The 17,434-nt window shown below is 52.6% G+C and overlaps 4 protein-coding genes across 4 annotated transcripts; all 4 read left to right on the forward strand.

The window, feature by feature from the left end:
• Positions 1-2,172: 2,172 nt before the first annotated feature.
• Positions 2,173-5,802, forward strand: CPAR01_11055 (fungal specific transcription factor; the record flags this gene model as incomplete). The annotated part of the gene is made up of 3 exons (XM_060495314.1): positions 2,173-2,221; positions 2,460-2,716; positions 3,127-5,802. The coding sequence occupies 3 exons, from the start codon at positions 2,173-2,175 to the stop codon at positions 5,800-5,802; spliced, it is 2,982 nt and encodes a 993-aa protein (XP_060345662.1).
• A 2,450-nt stretch (positions 5,803-8,252) lies between these two features.
• CPAR01_11056 (uncharacterized protein) lies at positions 8,253-8,393 on the forward strand (the record flags this gene model as incomplete). Its single annotated transcript, XM_060495315.1, has 1 exon — positions 8,253-8,393. One exon carries the CDS (start codon positions 8,253-8,255, stop codon positions 8,391-8,393), a length of 141 nt encoding a protein of 46 aa, XP_060345663.1.
• Positions 8,394-8,767: 374 nt separating this feature from the next.
• On the forward strand, positions 8,768-10,379 carry CPAR01_11057 (serine carboxypeptidase S28; the record flags this gene model as incomplete). Its single annotated transcript, XM_060495316.1, has 2 exons — positions 8,768-9,140; positions 9,202-10,379. 2 exons carry the CDS (start codon positions 8,768-8,770, stop codon positions 10,377-10,379), a joined length of 1,551 nt encoding a protein of 516 aa, XP_060345664.1.
• A 3,367-nt stretch (positions 10,380-13,746) lies between these two features.
• Positions 13,747-17,350, forward strand: CPAR01_11058 (uncharacterized protein; the record flags this gene model as incomplete). The annotated part of the gene is made up of 13 exons (XM_060495317.1): positions 13,747-13,983; positions 14,052-14,170; positions 14,230-14,468; positions 14,528-14,642; positions 14,697-14,710; positions 14,770-14,791; positions 14,842-15,128; positions 15,418-16,111; positions 16,161-16,236; positions 16,286-16,776; positions 16,834-17,090; positions 17,144-17,225; positions 17,281-17,350. 13 exons carry the CDS (start codon positions 13,747-13,749, stop codon positions 17,348-17,350), a joined length of 2,703 nt encoding a protein of 900 aa, XP_060345665.1.
• Between the last annotated feature and the right edge of the window lie 84 nt (positions 17,351-17,434).

A 17,434-nucleotide genomic window follows, 5' to 3' on the forward strand; every position in this document is an offset into this window, starting at 1 on the left:
GAACCTTCAAACGACCGGGGGACGTCTCTGCGGGCTTATCCGCATTCCAAGGTGCCATCCCACGAACCTCGATATTTCGGACAGGGCAGCTGGGCAAACCTTGTCTGGTTCCATCCATACATGCTTCGCACCTACAGAGTGCTGTTGCGTCGCTACCGATGTTCCCACACTCTTGACGGAAATAGCGTATGCAAACTTTGCGAGTCTGGACGAGCCACTAGAATCCATGCAACATTCATTGCCTGCGTCTTCAGTAAAACGTCTAGAGTACGGCGCTAATTTGGATCTTCGTCGTTGGAATCTGCTCGGCTGACTGTCGGCGGAGGCATACCGAATTCGGACTGCCGATTGCTTTCTTTTCAGTTTCACTTCATAGGGCCATGATTTACCGTTCTCTGACTTGTCAAATGCAGTGTCAGTGTCAACGATCGGAGCCTCGGGAAAGGAGTCTTAATGGACTTTAGGTCTGGCTGGTATACGGAGTACGCACGGCGGAGCGACAGCCAGCCTGTTGCCGACGCTACCTCTCGCCTTCGTATCAATCAATCACTAATCGACCTGAGATCGGTCGATGTGCAGCCCGGGACCAGGCATTCTGGGACGCGGACCGAAATGCAAAAGCATAGCCAAGGCAGACGCCGCCATCCACCCCTGGACATAGAGACTCCTTGTGGCCATTTAGGCTTTGGAAGGGAAGGGGGGGTCAGCATCGGCACCACCACCGTCAGCGGTCCCTTATGCCTGGAACCCTGGGTCGTTCGGCTACGTTGCTCGCGGCGCGGGCCATATTGCGGCGCACGCTATGAATTCAGCAAACCAAGCTCCATCTTATCTCATCCCCCCCGGTCTGCCACCTTGAAGTTGTACGTTTTTTTGCGGTCAACACGGGCCACTCCCGCGCCTCCTTCGGAGCAAAGAGTCAATGCGCCAGATGCCCGCTGACCGATCCGCGGCCGTCTGCGTCCCCAGACGAAGAGAACCCACGTCGGGCGGGATAATGCCTGTTCCAGTCCTGAAGCAACCCAGGTGATGTTGGCGCGGGGGCGTGGGCATGGCTGGTTTTCCCTTGATGCGCCAGACGAAAGCCGAAATGCTCTGCAGAGAGGCGACAACTAAGCAGGAAAGCCACGCCGATCATCCGTTCCTTGTCCCAGTCGCCTTGCTATTGAGAGTCACGAGTGTATCCGTATGCTCTGTCAGTCAACCTACATAGAAGCCGGCCGTGGAACACGCGATGGGGATGCAACCTAGAAGATGCAAATCACCATTTGCACTTACCTCGGAAAGGACGGCGATACTGGAACCACGAGAAGCATGGAGTTGTGATCTTCACGATTATTTCACGTCACAATTGCAGCCGTCAATTGCCACCTGATGACGATACCTTTGAGATATCCCGCCTTTCATTGCCGCCAAATGTTCCACAACAGTTCCCGCTGATTAGAATCGTTCGAATAAAGGTCAATATGCTAGGATTGAGCACAACAGCCCCCCCAGCCATCTTGCGGGGCCGTCCGGTCGAATACCAAATCTGGACCAAATGTACCGCTGAGCAGAGGCACTGGAGTTGGACGGCAGACTATCAAAAAGGTACGAGGATCCGTCATACGGCACTCGTCTCCCAAGCCAAGCGTTTGGCCCAACAAGAAGCTGTATCCCTCTGGCATATCACACGAATAATGTTCAGGCGAAAAAAACAAAACTAAAAAAACTAAAAAAAACTCGAAGTCTCAGACCCAAGATGCACAAAATGTTCAGCGAAAGCGGCGAAGGGACTTGTCACGCCGTCCAACAGGACCCTCGTGAATGCAAATGTACTTTCCCTCGGGGATGGAGAGCAACTTCGCTCGTCTGTTCCGGTTGGCACTATCCAGAAATCGTTCCAACATCCTTGCTTGGCCGACCTTGATCTTGACCTGGGCCGTCCACAGCGACCCCTCGTGCCCTCCCACCAATGCCCGCCTCATTCCTTCTGCGCGTGGGGTTGATCAGAGACATGGGGCCTGGTGTGTGGCCAGCATGGACATTCACACCATACGGATGGCACACCCGCCTTTTCTACAGGCTTGGTTCACTTGGCGGTGTTGCTATGCTGTTCTGACTGTGTCCCCATAGAATTACTGTAGCAGAACCAACAGCCCGGACGACGGCGACGAAGGGGTAGAAGCAAACATGCTTATTCCAGACTCTATCGATCTAGTCGGCGCCGGAGAACCCCTCCGTAATGGAGAGAGCAGAGGGACAAAGCCAGCTTCATCACGAGAGACAACAAGCAAGGGAGAGGCGGGCAAGCAATGCTAGCCGGTGACGCCCGGCACACAGTCAATTTTGGGGGCCGACAGCACGGCCGGCTAGAATTCAACCATTTGCCCACCCTCCCACGCCTCCCTGCACCCCGGCCAGTAGGTACTTCGTGGGAACGCAAGCTTCAGACCACCACTCATTGCTTATTGCTCAAGTCGGCCACATCCACCCCCGATTAAATTCGCAATCCCACTTCCCTGATTTCCCTACGAATTGTGACCTTACGCACTTCCAGCAGGGCAACTCTCTTTACCAAAACGCTTTCACCAGCACAGCGTTCATTCAGACTCATCGTTACAAGCCAAACTTCGCTTATCCAACCACTGCATGCATCATCGATCCCGAGATACCAGCCTTACCTGCCATCACCAAAGCTTCGTTCATTGAGCTCTCCACCTCCGCAAGCAAAGAAGTAGGACTGCGTCTGTCCAGTCATCGCACCCTGACCACCTGTCAAACCCGAATTCGTCCAGACACTTATCGTGGAGTGCGAGTTACCCGACACACTGCAGGTATTTCGTGTAGCACCTGGAAGCAAACACCCGTCGGTTGCAAGCTGTCGACAGCCACTGCCTGCTCATCTGTGCCACTTGAGGCCTGCCTTACTTAGCATCGCCTCGACAAACATTGGTCACAGTCGTCCAACTCTGCGTATTTTGCCCTCCCCTATCTCAAGTCACTCTGCCACGAGCACAGTCATACTGGCGCAGCGCGGGTTCTACAGGAGGGGAGCCCACTGGTTCTTGGTGCACCGAGTATCTCGTCAAGGTTTCTGCGCTCAAACATCCGCCACCCCTCACTGGCTTCACGGGTCTATAACAGGCCCGAACCGTCACAATTTCTTCCCAACTTCGCATCCAGTCTATACTCTCTCCCGCGTCGGATTCCGATGACGCACCTACAGCGTCCTCTACTCACACCACGCCGAAGAGGAGATATCAAGAAACATTTTCGCCTTCGGAGAGAACCTCCGCGCCCCCCGCTGTAGCAGAGCCCGCAGATAGGCAAGCTTCGGGAGGGGCCAGATTTCACACTTCCGTCCTGCCCGACGACGATGACTTGAGGCCGATCTTGGCGGGAGGCACAAGTGCCAAGAGGCCCTCTAGAGCCATGCGGCCGCCGATGAGATCCAGCATAGCTTGTTTGAGATGCAGGAAATCCAAAATCAAATGCGACAACGACAATACTGGATCGCCTTGCGACACGTGCATCAAGGCAGGACACAAGTGTGAGTTTCCTGATCCAACACCTCTTCCGGCGAAACGATCAGAACCGCCGACTGCGCCGAAGCAGGAAAGGGAAGTCGGGCATGACCGGAAGCGAGTGAAGAAGCTCGAGGATGCCACGTCCTCTGATGGACGTACTGTCGCTGCGCTTGCTCAGGAAGTGCTTTCGGCGCCCTATCTTACCGTCGACTTGTGGCATCAACTCTTCGACATATATAAGCTGCACTTCGCTACCGAACTCCCGTTCTTACATCTCCCGACTCTCAAGGGTATCATTCACGACAAAGACATCAAGAAGCCGTCAACCGAATCAAATCTGATCCTTTTGGGCATTCTGGCTCTCACTGCAAGATTTCATCCCGACTTGGTCAAATATGTGGCGCACATCACACATGACAAAATCGCCGGCCCAAAATCTCGCGGTGCTCTACCCAGGCCGGAGCCATCAATGGCCTCAGAGTACTTCGCAAACGCTCTTACAAAGGCACTGGGACAACTCGAATCAGCCCTGACATCAGCTACTGTCGTCCGTGTCCAAGCTTTTCTCATGCTCGGCTTGTACAAATGGAGCCAGCCGAACGGCGGCCTAGCGGCATGGATGTATGTTGGCGTTGCCATACGGATGGCTCAAGGCTTGAAATTGGGGTTCGGAGACAAGCCTTTGAGAGGGAGGAGAAATTTGACTCTGTCTCCTCGGTCGAGTAAATCTACTCAACTACCCTCAGACCGTTGGAAAGACCAGGAGATTAGGCGTCGTACCATGTTCAGTTGCTTGATACTGGACCGTCTTTTGTCCTGCGGATCTGATCGGGTTTCCATGGTTCGGTCCGACGATCTTCAAATCCAGCTGCCATGCACTGAACACGCCTTCGACCTAGGCCGCGTTGTCTATACCGGATTCTTACGACAGGTGGGACATGGCATGGAGCCACCAATCGATGACAGTGTCTTGAGTCGATTCGTGCAACTAGCAGATTTCTGGGGCGATATCACCAAGTACAGTTTCGCGGGCGGCCGCCATACGGAATCCCTTCCGCCGTGGGACCAAGAGTCGACTTTCTATCAACTGAATAAGAAGGTAGATGCCTTTTATGCTCACCTTCCGGAAGAGTTCACCTGGTCTAGCTCGAACTTCTGGAAACACGACAACAGCATGTATGTGTCACTTCACATGCTGGGTGCCCTTTGCAAAATCATGCTGCATCGCGAATACATCCCGTTCATCGCCATCAAATGTTCCGAGCCGGTTGGTCCTCTGGACGAGCCCGTCTTTGACCCCGAAACTGTTCCCGACCACTTTTGGGAGCGAAGCGCAGAGCAGGTTTTCAAGGCTGGAAGGGAAATCATCGACCTCATCTCGACATGCCGGGACAAGCTTCCTCATTCGTCACTAGTCATATTCGCAATTTGGCAAGCAGCGTTTGTTGGAATATACGCACGGCACTATCCCCACATGGATACTCAAAACCACATGGTCAGCAAACAGGAGATCGAAGAACGGAATTCAGGAGCCATGTCTGAAAACACGCAGACGGGGAACACCAGTATCGCTTTCCAAGCATTGACCAAGGTTGCACCTTACTTCAGCATGGCCTCCAATTACGTCACGTATTTCAAGGACATTGATCAGTATCTCACCAAGGTCTACTCCGACTACACAAATCGAGGTTCGAAGAAGAGCGGAGATGGTTCTCTGACCATTCGACTGGGAGGAGGTGGCGGCGGACTGGAAGAGTGGAGGGCAAAGGCCGACAAGATTACGAGCAACGGCATCATCATGGACGACGACCGTCCAACAGCCTACGACGGCTCTGATGGATCGCGGGCTAGCACATTGGAAAGAAGCTCTTCCTTGGGACCTGAGTATTCTCATCTCAGCGGGAGCGGTTCGGACAGCCGGAGGGATTCCCGCCAAGCATCGTCATTTACCGCCATCAACGCCGCCGCATTCCACCAGCAAGCCGGTCACGAAGGCTATGCCGGAGGCATTCCACATCACTCACCATCTCAGGGCTTCCCGCCAACTCCCGGCTCCCTATCAAACGAGGCTGCGATGGCTAATGTCAATGCCGAGACAGTCAGCATCGATTCATATGTGCAGCAGAACCAGGGTCAGCGATTCGGCACTATGCTTGAGGACATTCAGGAATTCACGACGGGCGGTATGGTCTGCGCGCCCAATATTGGTGACTGGGACATGCTCAAGCCCCCCTTCTACACGCAGATGGCCGGTGGCAACCCGTTGCCCCAGTTCAGCGGGAGTTATTCTTGAAGGGGTCAGATGAGCAGGTGGGAGAGGCTTCTAGGCCCCCAACCCGAGACATGATTATATGGGGAATGATGTATGGGAACGCTGTGTAAGGGAATTGTATTTGAGCGCGTGTGATATTTTCAGACAGAAGTTACGAGTGCGTTATAGTCTTGGATACGAAGCCATGACGAACCCTTCCCCCCCACCCCCTTCGCTGCGGAGCGAGAAGTCACAGGAAAATGTCGACCGGGCATAATCAGCATGAGAGAGCGTTAGAAAAAAGAAAGAAAAGATAATCATCACCGTATTTACGAAGAGTTGTTCCGCGGTGCAATAAGTTGCGCCACATAAGGGAAGGGCTCCAACAAGACGAATGCTAATAATCCATGCCGAAAGTTTACTGATAGAGAGTCCTCTCTCTCCCTTGGCACTGCCTGCCGCGAACGTTGAGCCACGTTCTCGTCACGTTCACGTCACGCAATTTCCTCGTGGTATTTCTCTCGTCTCTTTCTGCTTGCAGTTGTTTGTTGCGTTTCGATCACGTGGGGGAAGCGTGTCAGAAGTCGAGTCGAGTCGAACTCGATTTGAGTTCGAGTCAAAAAATGAGGAACCAGCCAAGTCAGTCTTGTCAGGTCAGTCAAAGAGGCCTGTCTCTGTACGACGCCGGCCGTGTCCGTTTTCCCCTAACATGTTTCGGCACTGGAACAATGTCTCGAACTGTTTTTCCTGGAATGAAGGTTTACCGATTCCCAGGTACGCGTTGCGTTGCGCGGTGTTTGCGTAGCCAATTTTCGCATGTCAAAAGTTGACCGAAAGGGAGCGCATTCCAATCCACCAAACCAAACCAACCTAACCCTTGGAGGGGAGGAGGACCGTAAGTAGTACCTAGTTCTAGCCCACCAGAGAGACACACTCCCCAGCTCCAGCCAGCCACACGGAATCCAGGGTTGACAAGGTTGCGGGCGTTGTGTTTAGGGGTTCTCTCGATGACGCGCCGACCGGCCTTTTTTCTCTGGATGGGATTTTGTATCTCACCTTACTCGAATGCGGCGCTATTTGTCCAAGGCTCCGGCTGGCAATTACTATCGTGTTTTGTGTAATCTACGATTCATGTTGATGACGACTACCAATGTCAGTCACTCTGTCTCCCCCGACTCCCGGAGTGAAAGGGAAAAAAAGTAAATATGCGCCGGCAGCGTTACACAGGGAAAAAACACAAGCCACGTAGTCCGGCGCTCGGGAAGCCGTGGGTGATGTGGTGGGATCACTCGAATCCCGAGACCTTTTTCTTTCCCTGGTACCTTTGGTGTCGGTTGTCCAAGGTAGGCTATTGGGCTTACGGAAAACTCCATCAAACCCCCCCCCCCCCCCTTCTTCTTTTTTAACCCTCCCTCACACCCGGCCCGCTAACATGCTACTTTTCAGTTTCTCACCTGGCTTCTGGGTTGTATCTTTGTACCACGCACACTGTTTATCGTTTTTTTTTCTTGTCTTTCTGTGCGCCTCCCGAAGGGAAAGATTGTTTAATCTTGTTGAATGGCATTTTGCTGTCTCATCTGACGAACGTGTGATCGTCACCGAGTGCCAGCGAGTGCCAGCGGGCGGTTTGTGCGGTTCTGTGCGACTTGCCTTGTTTGTACTTATGTGTGTTGGGAAAGGGGAGGGGGGTTACTGTTACACCCGGTCCGAACCGGGCGGTGGGTTCGGACGATACCTAATGCCGACCCGATCGGAAGGTAAGGTAGTACAGGGAAGGGGGAGGACAACGAGACTCGGATCCGGTGTGGGGTGCGGGTCCGGCCCGGGAGCTTACAGGACCGATACGGGACGGACGGAATGGGGGCGGGCTGCGGGGACCCGAGACGATAACCGGATCGTGAGTGTAAAGACACAGAAAACGGGAGCCCAGAACAGTAGGGACGGTTAGGGCAGGCAACGGCGTGTCTGAGCAAAATTCTGGTCCAAGGAGGACTATTGCCCAGTATCATCGAACCGTTGTTGGTAATCAAAAAGTTCGTCCCAAAAATAGAAACTAGACCAGGTTGGTCATGCAGTCAGCTTCTCAGCCCAGCCTTGGAGGGGCTTCTTGCAGCCTAGGCAGCAACAAACAAGAAGTAGGATCCAGCGGGCATCAGCAGCCGGCGAGAATGCACGGCCGCACAGCCCTCCATGGAAAGGAAAAACAAAATAGTAGCGAGACAGGCGACGCGGGTGGCCGCAGCTTTTTCGGGGCTGAGGCAGGCGGGGAGGATTAAACCCGACCACACCATACGAATAGCAACAACCAACGCGGTAACGCCAGCCATTCGTGCGTTGCAGGCGAACCGGTTCCATGAGCTCCAATGTAGGATTTTCCAGGATTTGAGGGTAATAATAAGCTTAGCTTACTAGCGAATCCCACGGGCTGCATGTCCATCCACCTCAACAGCCCGTCCCATGTTGGCCCTACCAGGCGACCGCTTAGTTGACCGATGAACCTGAAATGCTCCAGTCACCTTGTCGCTAGTCCTTTTGCCAAGAATATTGCCTTACCTCGCCGGCCACGCTGCCATTGCATGGTGGAGGCGCACTCAGAGGAGTTGCTTTTCACCCCCCGTCTAAGCAGGCTCTAGCCCGAATCACACCTTCGTACATGGACCGAAATCTGGTGTCCAGCGCGGAGAAAATAGAGAACAGGTTATTAAGCTGTCAGATTGCTAGATTGAGAGCCTTCTTGCGGCGATACTAGTTTCTGAGCACTGGCTGGGGTTCTCTTCCTTTCTACGGTAGTTTGTACCTGCGGTTGAGGCTGAGTGATATTGCGGCCTTGTCGATGTAGGGCCCAGTGTCCGAGGCTCTCTGGAGTAGCCGGAGGTTGAAGGATATATGATCGAGGAGGACACGCTTCTCTAGGTATTAGTCTAGCTGAATATCCATCAGTTTCAAACCTCTAGCAAGACCTTTCCCTTTTCTCTTGTTTGTTACATTGTCGAGCACCTGTTTCATCATGAAGGCATCAATATTCGCTTCCGCAGTGGCCTTAGCAGCCACTGTGATGGCTTCAATTCCGACCCCACAACTAAAGGCGCCGCAATTATCACAATTCCCTAAGATGGGTGGCCTCCAACGTCGAGCGCATTCGGGGACGCAGGTCCACAACGGCACGTTCGACCAGTATCTAGACCATACCGACTTGTCCAAGGGCACTTTCAAACAAAGATACTGGTATAATTCGGAGCACTGGGGCGGCCCAGGATATCCCGTGTTCATGTTAAATGGTGGTGAAGGTGATGCTGAGGGCCTGACCGGTTATCTGGAAAACGGCACCTTGACATACTTGTATGCTGAGACGTACAAAGGCGCGATTGTCCTGATGGAGCGTAAGTCAGCTATTGGGAAGTCCGCAAGAAGACTTTGCTAAACTGACACTCACCGTTATAGACCGGTATTACGGAAAATCTCTCCCCTTCAAGACTTTCACAGCCGACACCTTGCAGTATCTCAATGTCCCGCAGGCCATCTATGACAACACCCACTTCGCCGAAACTGTCGAGCTTCCTTTCGACAAGAAGAAAGGTGCCAACGCAGACAAGTCTCCTTGGGTGTTGATCGGTGGCAGTTATCCTGGCGCCCTTTCCGCGTGGACATCTGTCATTGCACCTGGCACCTTTGCTGCCTACCATGCAAGCTCTGCCGTCGTGCAGGCTATTGATGATTTCTGGCAGTTCTTTACTCCCATTGAGCAGGCCCTGCCGCGAGCCTGCTCTGCCGATGTCAAGCTTGTCATCAAGCAAGTAGACAGCGTGCTTGACAAGGGCTCCGCCAAGGAGATCGATGCCATGAAGGAAGAATTTGGTTTGGAGACTCTTGAGGACAATGCCGACTTTGCGTGGTACCTGCTGAGGCCCATCATCGAGTGGGCAAGCAACGAGACCGCGGTATACGAGTTCTGTGACTATATCGAAACGAGCACGAACAACGGCAACATTATCAAGGGCACCGAAAAGTCGGGTGTTGGCTTGAAGGCTGCGTGGAAAGGATATACATCGTATATGTACAGCCGGTATAGCAAGGTTTGCGAGGGCGAGGAAGCATGCGACTTGTATGGAAAAGCAGTGGGATACAACAGGCCGAACGACCTCAGCGCCGATCGCAGTTGGACCTGGCAGCTTTGCAACGAACCCTTTGGATGGTGGCATGTCGGCCCGCCCAAGTCGGATGGCACCAATATCGTGTCATCACACGTGCGGCCTGCCGACCGCCAGCGCCAGTGCGATCTCCGCTTCCCACAAACGTTTGGATCCAAGCCGGCCAGCTCCGAGGGATTCACGGCGGCCATGTTCAACGACTGGACTGGTGGTTGGAACGCCACGTTCGAGAATGTCCTCTTCTGCGATGGCGAGCATGACGGTTGGAGGTCGGCATCGATGAACTCTGATTATCGCCCTAGCGGACCGGTCAAGACCACCGAGCAGACGGCTACCTTTGTGGTCAAGGGAGCGAACCACGTCCCAGACTTTCTTCTGAACAACGGCGAAGACAATGCCGCGACCATTGAGCAAGAGGTGAAGGTCATTGGCAAGTGGATCAAGGCGTGGAAGCCGAACAAGTCGTCATAGTCAGCCGGGGTTATGAAGTATTCGTGATGTATTTATGGAATAGCATTGGGTGGCGTTTATGGAGGGTTCGGTCTGGAAGCTGTTTGCTGCATAGGGTTGTTTGGATTTAGGTGATACCTTTTGCATATTAGATAGGACTACTCATAAGAAGAGGAACTTGCATACCTGGAAGACATTTGCCACTTTGAAATACTTGAGAGAGACCGTAGATCGGACCTCCGCGAAGCCAGATGACAAAAAAGTGACGTGAGGATATGTCGCATATTGACTAATCCCTGATCAAAGAACCGAGATACGCCAGTGATACATTCTAGCAACAGACATGTTGCCCTGCGATGTCGTGGCCGGAAGTTGGGGTGGTGTGGAAGATAACTCCTTCCAGGAAACATTTGACGACTGGTGATTCTCAAGCTTTGGACGTCCCGCTGTCGACATCGGTGCTGCTTTTCCAAGTAGATAGAATTTTCTTAGTCTAGCAGGAAGGGTATCGTGCATCCAGGCAAGTACTTCTCAGGAAGCCGCGGGGTTGATCGGCCATTCCTTCCTTCACCACATGTAGCTTTTGGTACTGCCGTAGACGTACTTTTTCTCCGTCCGGTTCGGATGCAGATTGCGAAAGTCTTACAAACTCTTCACTACACCTAAGATTATCAATCGGCCAGTAGGGGGTTTGACGGCTTATTTGCTGACTACTACAGAGGTGAGTCGTTTGTGCTGTTTGTACCCATGTATATGCCAGATGTATAGTGCTCACTCATCTTTGTTGTTCCTAGGTTTCCACTCTCCACGATGGCGAAAACGAGAACGACGGCGTAGCCTCACAGCATAGGTAGATGGCGATGGTATCGGAACGACGTCCGTCCCGATGGCCCCACGAATATCTACTGATGCGGGCCGCGGTTCCTTATCTATCTCGGAGAACTCAGGAACCTCCTCGATTGGCCCCGGCACCCACCTTGGACTACCTTGTCACTACTCAAACCGGCCGAGCGATCTTCAGAGACAACTGATAGATAAGCTTATCAATCTGGGGAAGATCAAGCTGCTCCTCGCCGTTGGGACGTTCCCCCCAGCACCAATGTCACGGGAACTTTCCCATCTGTAGCCTTATGCAAGGCACAAGTATTCCAGCCGGTTCGCTCGAACTCGAGATTGCCGAGTAGTGTCAATCTGGCCGTCAAACAAAGGCAGATGTCGATGCTCGCCCATCTCGCTCTACCTAAACTTGACCGAGCTTCACCGAAGGTATCTGGGACCCCCCCCCCCCCCAACCCCCCACGGCGCGCACACCGGTACCGGGCCGGATTGTCTTGACCATGCCGGCCACAGGCCCTTGTACAGATGCATATTGGCGCAAGAATCCTCGGCCATATACGATCCTCAATATCCCCGACGATGATCCCATGTCCAACATTGTCAGCATTCCTCGGGAAATACGGCAACGCGACAAAATCCTCCGTGGGCTGTTTCGGACCACAAAGCCTACTGGGGTTGGCAGACGGGAAGAGAAGCTGCACGGAGGTAACACCGACACGCAACAGCTTCCCCGCACTCGTGGACGGAAATCATGTCATGCATAAATCGCGCTTTACTGTCGAGCTTCCCTTTCGTCGCCTTGACTTTTGCCTTGCAGTATGGCATTGTCATAAATTGCGCTTTGCAACGGGGACAGTAGATCGGCACGCCCTTTGGGTAACTCAATTGGAACGGTACCTGATTTACCCCGCCCTCATGTGGAATCTTTGGCTGTTCTTTGGGTGCCAGTCACAGCATCAATAACTCCAAAGTACTATGGGAAGGTTAGCCGGGAGCCAGCACTTTTGCTGCCATGTCCCGCCAGAGGAGACATGACGTCGACATATCCTCACCCACACGCAGTATGACCCGTTGTTGTTGGCAGGATTGGTCATCTGGGTGGGCTGAGGCTCACCAAGACGTATCGTGTAAGTGTCGGAACCTCTTCTGGCCCCTCCCTCTACTTGGTCTCACCCCCACAGGCTTCAGGGAGGTTTGCAGCTAACCTGGGCCGGGGTTGCAGCCTTTGTGCCGATCTGGAAGCCCAGGCCAACAAGCGCTCCTCGTCTTTGGTGGCTCTTGGGACACCAGTTCGCACCGTGACATCCACTGATGGTAGCTAGTCACGTTAGTGTAGGCGACCTCGCCAACCGATGAAGAGCTTCTCAAGAGCTTCGGAAGAGCTTCGAAGAGCTGTGGTAACCCTGGAGTTGCAACTAAATTGGCAGATTTTCTCATTTTTGTAGCCAGCTTCACTACTGCTCTCCAAGCGCCGAATTACTCCGAATTCTGATGTTTCTCACGAGTCTCAAACTCGCGAATGAGGGCTGGCCTGGCTAGAATTGGATGCTGCGCGTTTGGTTTGTTGGAGACACCCGAAAGCTCGTTCTGGAAGCTGCGAGGATGGCCTTAGCCGCGGGGAAGTTTGTATCGAGCATGCAAAGCAACCTTCCCGACACCCCTGATAATTGCGGTTTCGAGCCTCGCCAAGATGCCGCACAACTTTCTTTTTTTTCGCCAGATGTCTTTCGACCAGACAACAAATGCCAAATAAAGGTCTCTTGGAGCTTACCCTTTCCCGCGCAGTAGGACGCAACAACGGCCGCTTCCAATACTCAAGGTACCGCAACTATGTCGAATCCGGTGATCCGCGTCAAGCTCCAGCAATAGTAGCGTGGCTGCCCCCTCGGTGGGGCGTGGGATACGCCTCAGATGACGTCCGCTGATTTGCCCAACTGCAAACCTCTCCCACTCTCTGTCAAGGATGAAGCTGTCACGCTCCTCTTCTATCTGCACGTTATGACCAAAGGAATTGCACTGACTGGTACAAGGTCCACGGAACCGGAATACCTTTAGTGTACTTCCGAACGCAGTCCTCAATGTGTTGCCGTCTCACCTGATCCCATTCTGGCGCTCAGTACCCCGATCGTACACATGCTCACGCTGGCCACCAACATCCCCAAAATACTTCTCAGCTCCGTCAAGTAGCTGCACTGTAGACCAGAATGGCAAACCATGGCACGCCGAGTCACCAATTGTACGTCTGACAATCCACACTCAGCATTTGGTGCACGTCTCGAACATGCCCTATTGCTAGCATGGCAACACCAACGTGTACCGTCGTATGCTTGCCGGCGTCTCCGCCGGTCTGGGAGAACCCAAGTAACTTTGCTGTGGCCCCTATAAGGTAAAGGTACTCGTCCGTTCTTCTCGTCTCGAAAGCATATGTTGTCTTGCACATGCTACTTTCAACATTCTTCATATAACCTTGACCTTTGTTCCTCTCTCTTGTATCCGTCCTGTATTCAACACTCAAGCCACTGTCTTTCCGTAAACCCAATTACTTGTCACGATGGGTTCTCTTGCCGTCTCTCAGGACAGCGTTTCCCACGCCAGTATCAAGGCGAATAAGCAGCTGGCAGTACAACCCGTGGGCAAACATGGCCTTGACATCATCGATATTCGACGCGTTGCGGTTGAAACAAACTTGAAGGACGACATCATTTCCATGTGGAACCCCACAAACGGACCCCGGAGGCTGCCGACCCTGCTTCTCTACAATGAACGGGGCCTGCAATTGTTTGAGGATGTAAGTGCTGATCGAGGGCTCCTCAGCTCAGCCACATCTTGCGTGATCAACGCTAACAACTACCCTAGATCACATATCTGGAAGAGTACTACCTGACCAACAACGAAATCGAGGTTCTTGAGAAAAACTCAAAAGAGATCGCTCAGAATATCTCACCCGATTCTATGGTCATTGAGTTGGGAAGTGGGTCAGTGAATACTTGCTGAATGATGACTCGAACGAGATGATTCTGACCTTTTCTTGAAGCAATCTTCGTAAAGTTTGTTTGTTGCTGCAAGCTTTCGAGGACGCCGGCAAGAACATTGATTACTACGCACTCGATCTCTCTCGAGAGGAATTGGAACGCACGCTTGCTCAAGTTCCTGATTTTCATCACGTCAAATGCCATGGTCTTTTGGGAACCTATGATGATGGCCGGGAATGGCTGAAACAGCCATCCAACCTGGCACGCACCAAGTGCATCTTGAGCTTGGGTTCCAGCATAGGTAGGAGAAACTGGATCTTCGATTCTCAACTCTAGGCATGTTTCTGAGTTCTTGTGTAGGAAATTTCGAGCGCGATGATGCGGCCGGTTTCCTCAAGCACTTCAGCGACGTTCTGACGCAGTCGGACAAGTTGCTGATTGGGCTTGACGGATGCTGCGATCCTTCCAAGGTCTAGTGAGTTTCAATTCCGTACATATTTGGTCTACAGCTAGCTAATCTCAGCTACAGCCATGGTTACAATGGTAATTGTGCTACCTCGTCAAGTTCACCAGATCCTTGTGCTAACACTTAGAATCCTAAGACCAGAAAGGAGTAACGCATGCGTAGGTGTATCGTGAATCACTGTTTGAGTCGCATTGACTGACCTCTGCAGGTTCATCCTCAACGGACTCGCCAACGCCAATGAGATCTTAGGAGAAGAAGCCTTCAGGCTCAAAGACTGGGAGGTCATCGGTGAGTATGTGTACGATGACGAAGGAGGACGTCACCAAGCTTTCTATTCGCCCGTTCGAGACACATACGTTCTGGGAGCACTCGTAAGGCAACACGAGCGCATCCAAGTTGAGCAGAGTCTGAAATACTCTCAACTGGGAGCCCAGAATCTGTGGAACATGGCAGGCTTGGTCGAGACGAACTGTTGGACAAAAGGAACCGAGCATGGTAAGTGGAATCTTTCCCTCGCATAAGAAACCGAGTGATCAAGGCCGATGGTGGCCACCCTTCGTGAGAATGGTTCTGCACCCCATAAGCCTCCCCCACGTTTGGCCGGCTACGTGGATCCAATTGCCCAAAAAGGCATTGTGCAGTCTCCGGATCGTAAGATGATGAATCTCACTGGTCCCGATGCGATCATCTGACCGAGTTTCAATCATTCTATATTTTGCAGCGAAAATCACTCGCATCTTGGCTGGAAGCCCAATCTTCATTTCGGGAGCTGACTTGATCATAGGAATCCACATGATTTCGAAGAGGAAAATGCCCTTCAGTCGTCTCCCCGAACTTTACGCTTCTTCGCCCTGTCCTACTCTGGACGATTGGCAGGCGTTGTGGGCGGCATGGGATGCTGTTACACAGGAAATGCTGCCAAGAGAGGAGTTGCTGGATCAACCCATCAAGCTTCGCAATGCTTGCATCTTCTACCTTGGGCATATCCCCGGGTTCCTAGACATTCAGTTGTGCAAAACTACAAGGACGCCTCCGACTGAGCCAGCCCACTTTCAGCCAATGTTTGAGCGGGGCATCGACCCTGATGTCGACAATCCGGAGCAATGCCACTCTCATTCCGAAATCCCTGATGAATGGCCTGCAGTGGAAGATATTCTTCAGTACCAGCAGCGTGTACGATCCAGGCTACTTGACCAGTACAAGAATGGAATCAATAACATCCCCAGAGCTGCTGCTCAAGGGATCTGGGTGGGATTTGAGCACGAGATCATGCACATGGAGACGCTCCTTTATATGATGCTCCAGAGCGACAAGACTGTCCCTCCTCCTGATGTTCTGCGCCCGGACTTCAAGCGCTTGGCCAATAAAGCTCGCCAGTCCCGGGTATCCAACCAGTGGCACGATGTACCTGCTCAGTCTATTATTGTAGGCATGGACGAGCCTGATCTTGACGCTGGCGTCAACGGGTACTTTGGCTGGTAAGCAACGATTCTCTGAAACGTATATTCACAACTCACGTGGTACTAGGGACAACGAAAGACCTGCAAGGGTTGCCAATGTTCATGCGTTCCAGGCACAAGGACGACCGATCACAAATGAGGAGGTGAGTGACTAGATATTCTGCGAGATCAGTTCAAGGCTGACCAGAATAGTATGCGCAATACATGTTTGAAAACCACATCAAAAAGGTTCCTGCATCATGGGCCGATGTTCAAGCTGCAGAGCCCGATTCTGACACGGTCCTTGACGCGAATGGACAAACATATTTTACCAATGGAAATACAAATGGTCATGTCAACGGGGTCAACGGGCATGCAAACGGTCACGTCAATGGCCACACAAACGGTCATGTCAATGGCACTACAAATGGACATGTGAATGGACACCAGAACGGGGATAGTGTCGTCCCCGATTCATTCCTTGACGGCATTGCAGTCCGCACGGTTTATGGCTTGGTTCCGCTGAAATATGCTCTGGACTGGCCCATCTTCGCATCTTTCGATGAACTCTCTGGATGTGCAGCATGGATGGGAGGCCGAATCCCGACGTTTGAGGAGGCTCGAAGCATCTACACTTACGTTCATAACTCGAAGAAGATGGAAGCTGAGCGTACGCTGGGCAGGACGGTACCAGCAGTCAACGGGTAAGTTGAATATTTAGCTGATCTCAATGATCTCAGAGGCTGACGTCCCTACTTTAGCCACCTGTCGAATGATGGAGTCGAGGAAACACCACCAAAGAAGAAGTCGCTTGAGGCCGCGGAGGTTCGATCGGAGCTATTCGCGGACCTCGATGGTGCCAATGTCGGCTTGCAGCATTGGCACCCGGTTCCCGTGACGGCCGACGGCGGTCGCCTCGCGGGACAGGGTGAGCTCGGCGGTGTCTGGGAGTGGACCAGCACGCCCCTTGCTCGCCATGAGGGGTTCGAGCCTATGCCTCTATACCCTCAGTACACGGGTAAGAAACTTGCATTTCCCGAGAGTGTCAATCTTGTTAACTATGAGCTGTAGCCGACTTCTTCGATGGCAAGCACAACATTGTGCTTGGAGGATCGTGGTCAACGCATCCCCGCATCGCCGGCAGAAGATCATTGTAAGTCGGCTACTGTGTAGGCGATGTCTTGGTACTATATACTGATAATTTGTAGTGTCAACTGGTATCAACGAAACTACCCCTTTGCCTGGTGCGGCGCAAGACTTGTCAGGGATATCAAATAAGCAGTTGCCTTCTTTTCATTTTGCTGGTTTTCATCGACTAATGTAGTATTACCTCTCTTAATCACACCCCTTCTGGTAAAGGCT

The sequence above is a fragment of the Colletotrichum paranaense genome, assembly GCF_030867605.1.
Source record: "Colletotrichum paranaense strain IMI 384185 chromosome Unknown Scaffold_9.1, whole genome shotgun sequence".
NCBI classification, from domain to species: Eukaryota; Fungi; Ascomycota; class Sordariomycetes; order Glomerellales; family Glomerellaceae; genus Colletotrichum; species Colletotrichum paranaense.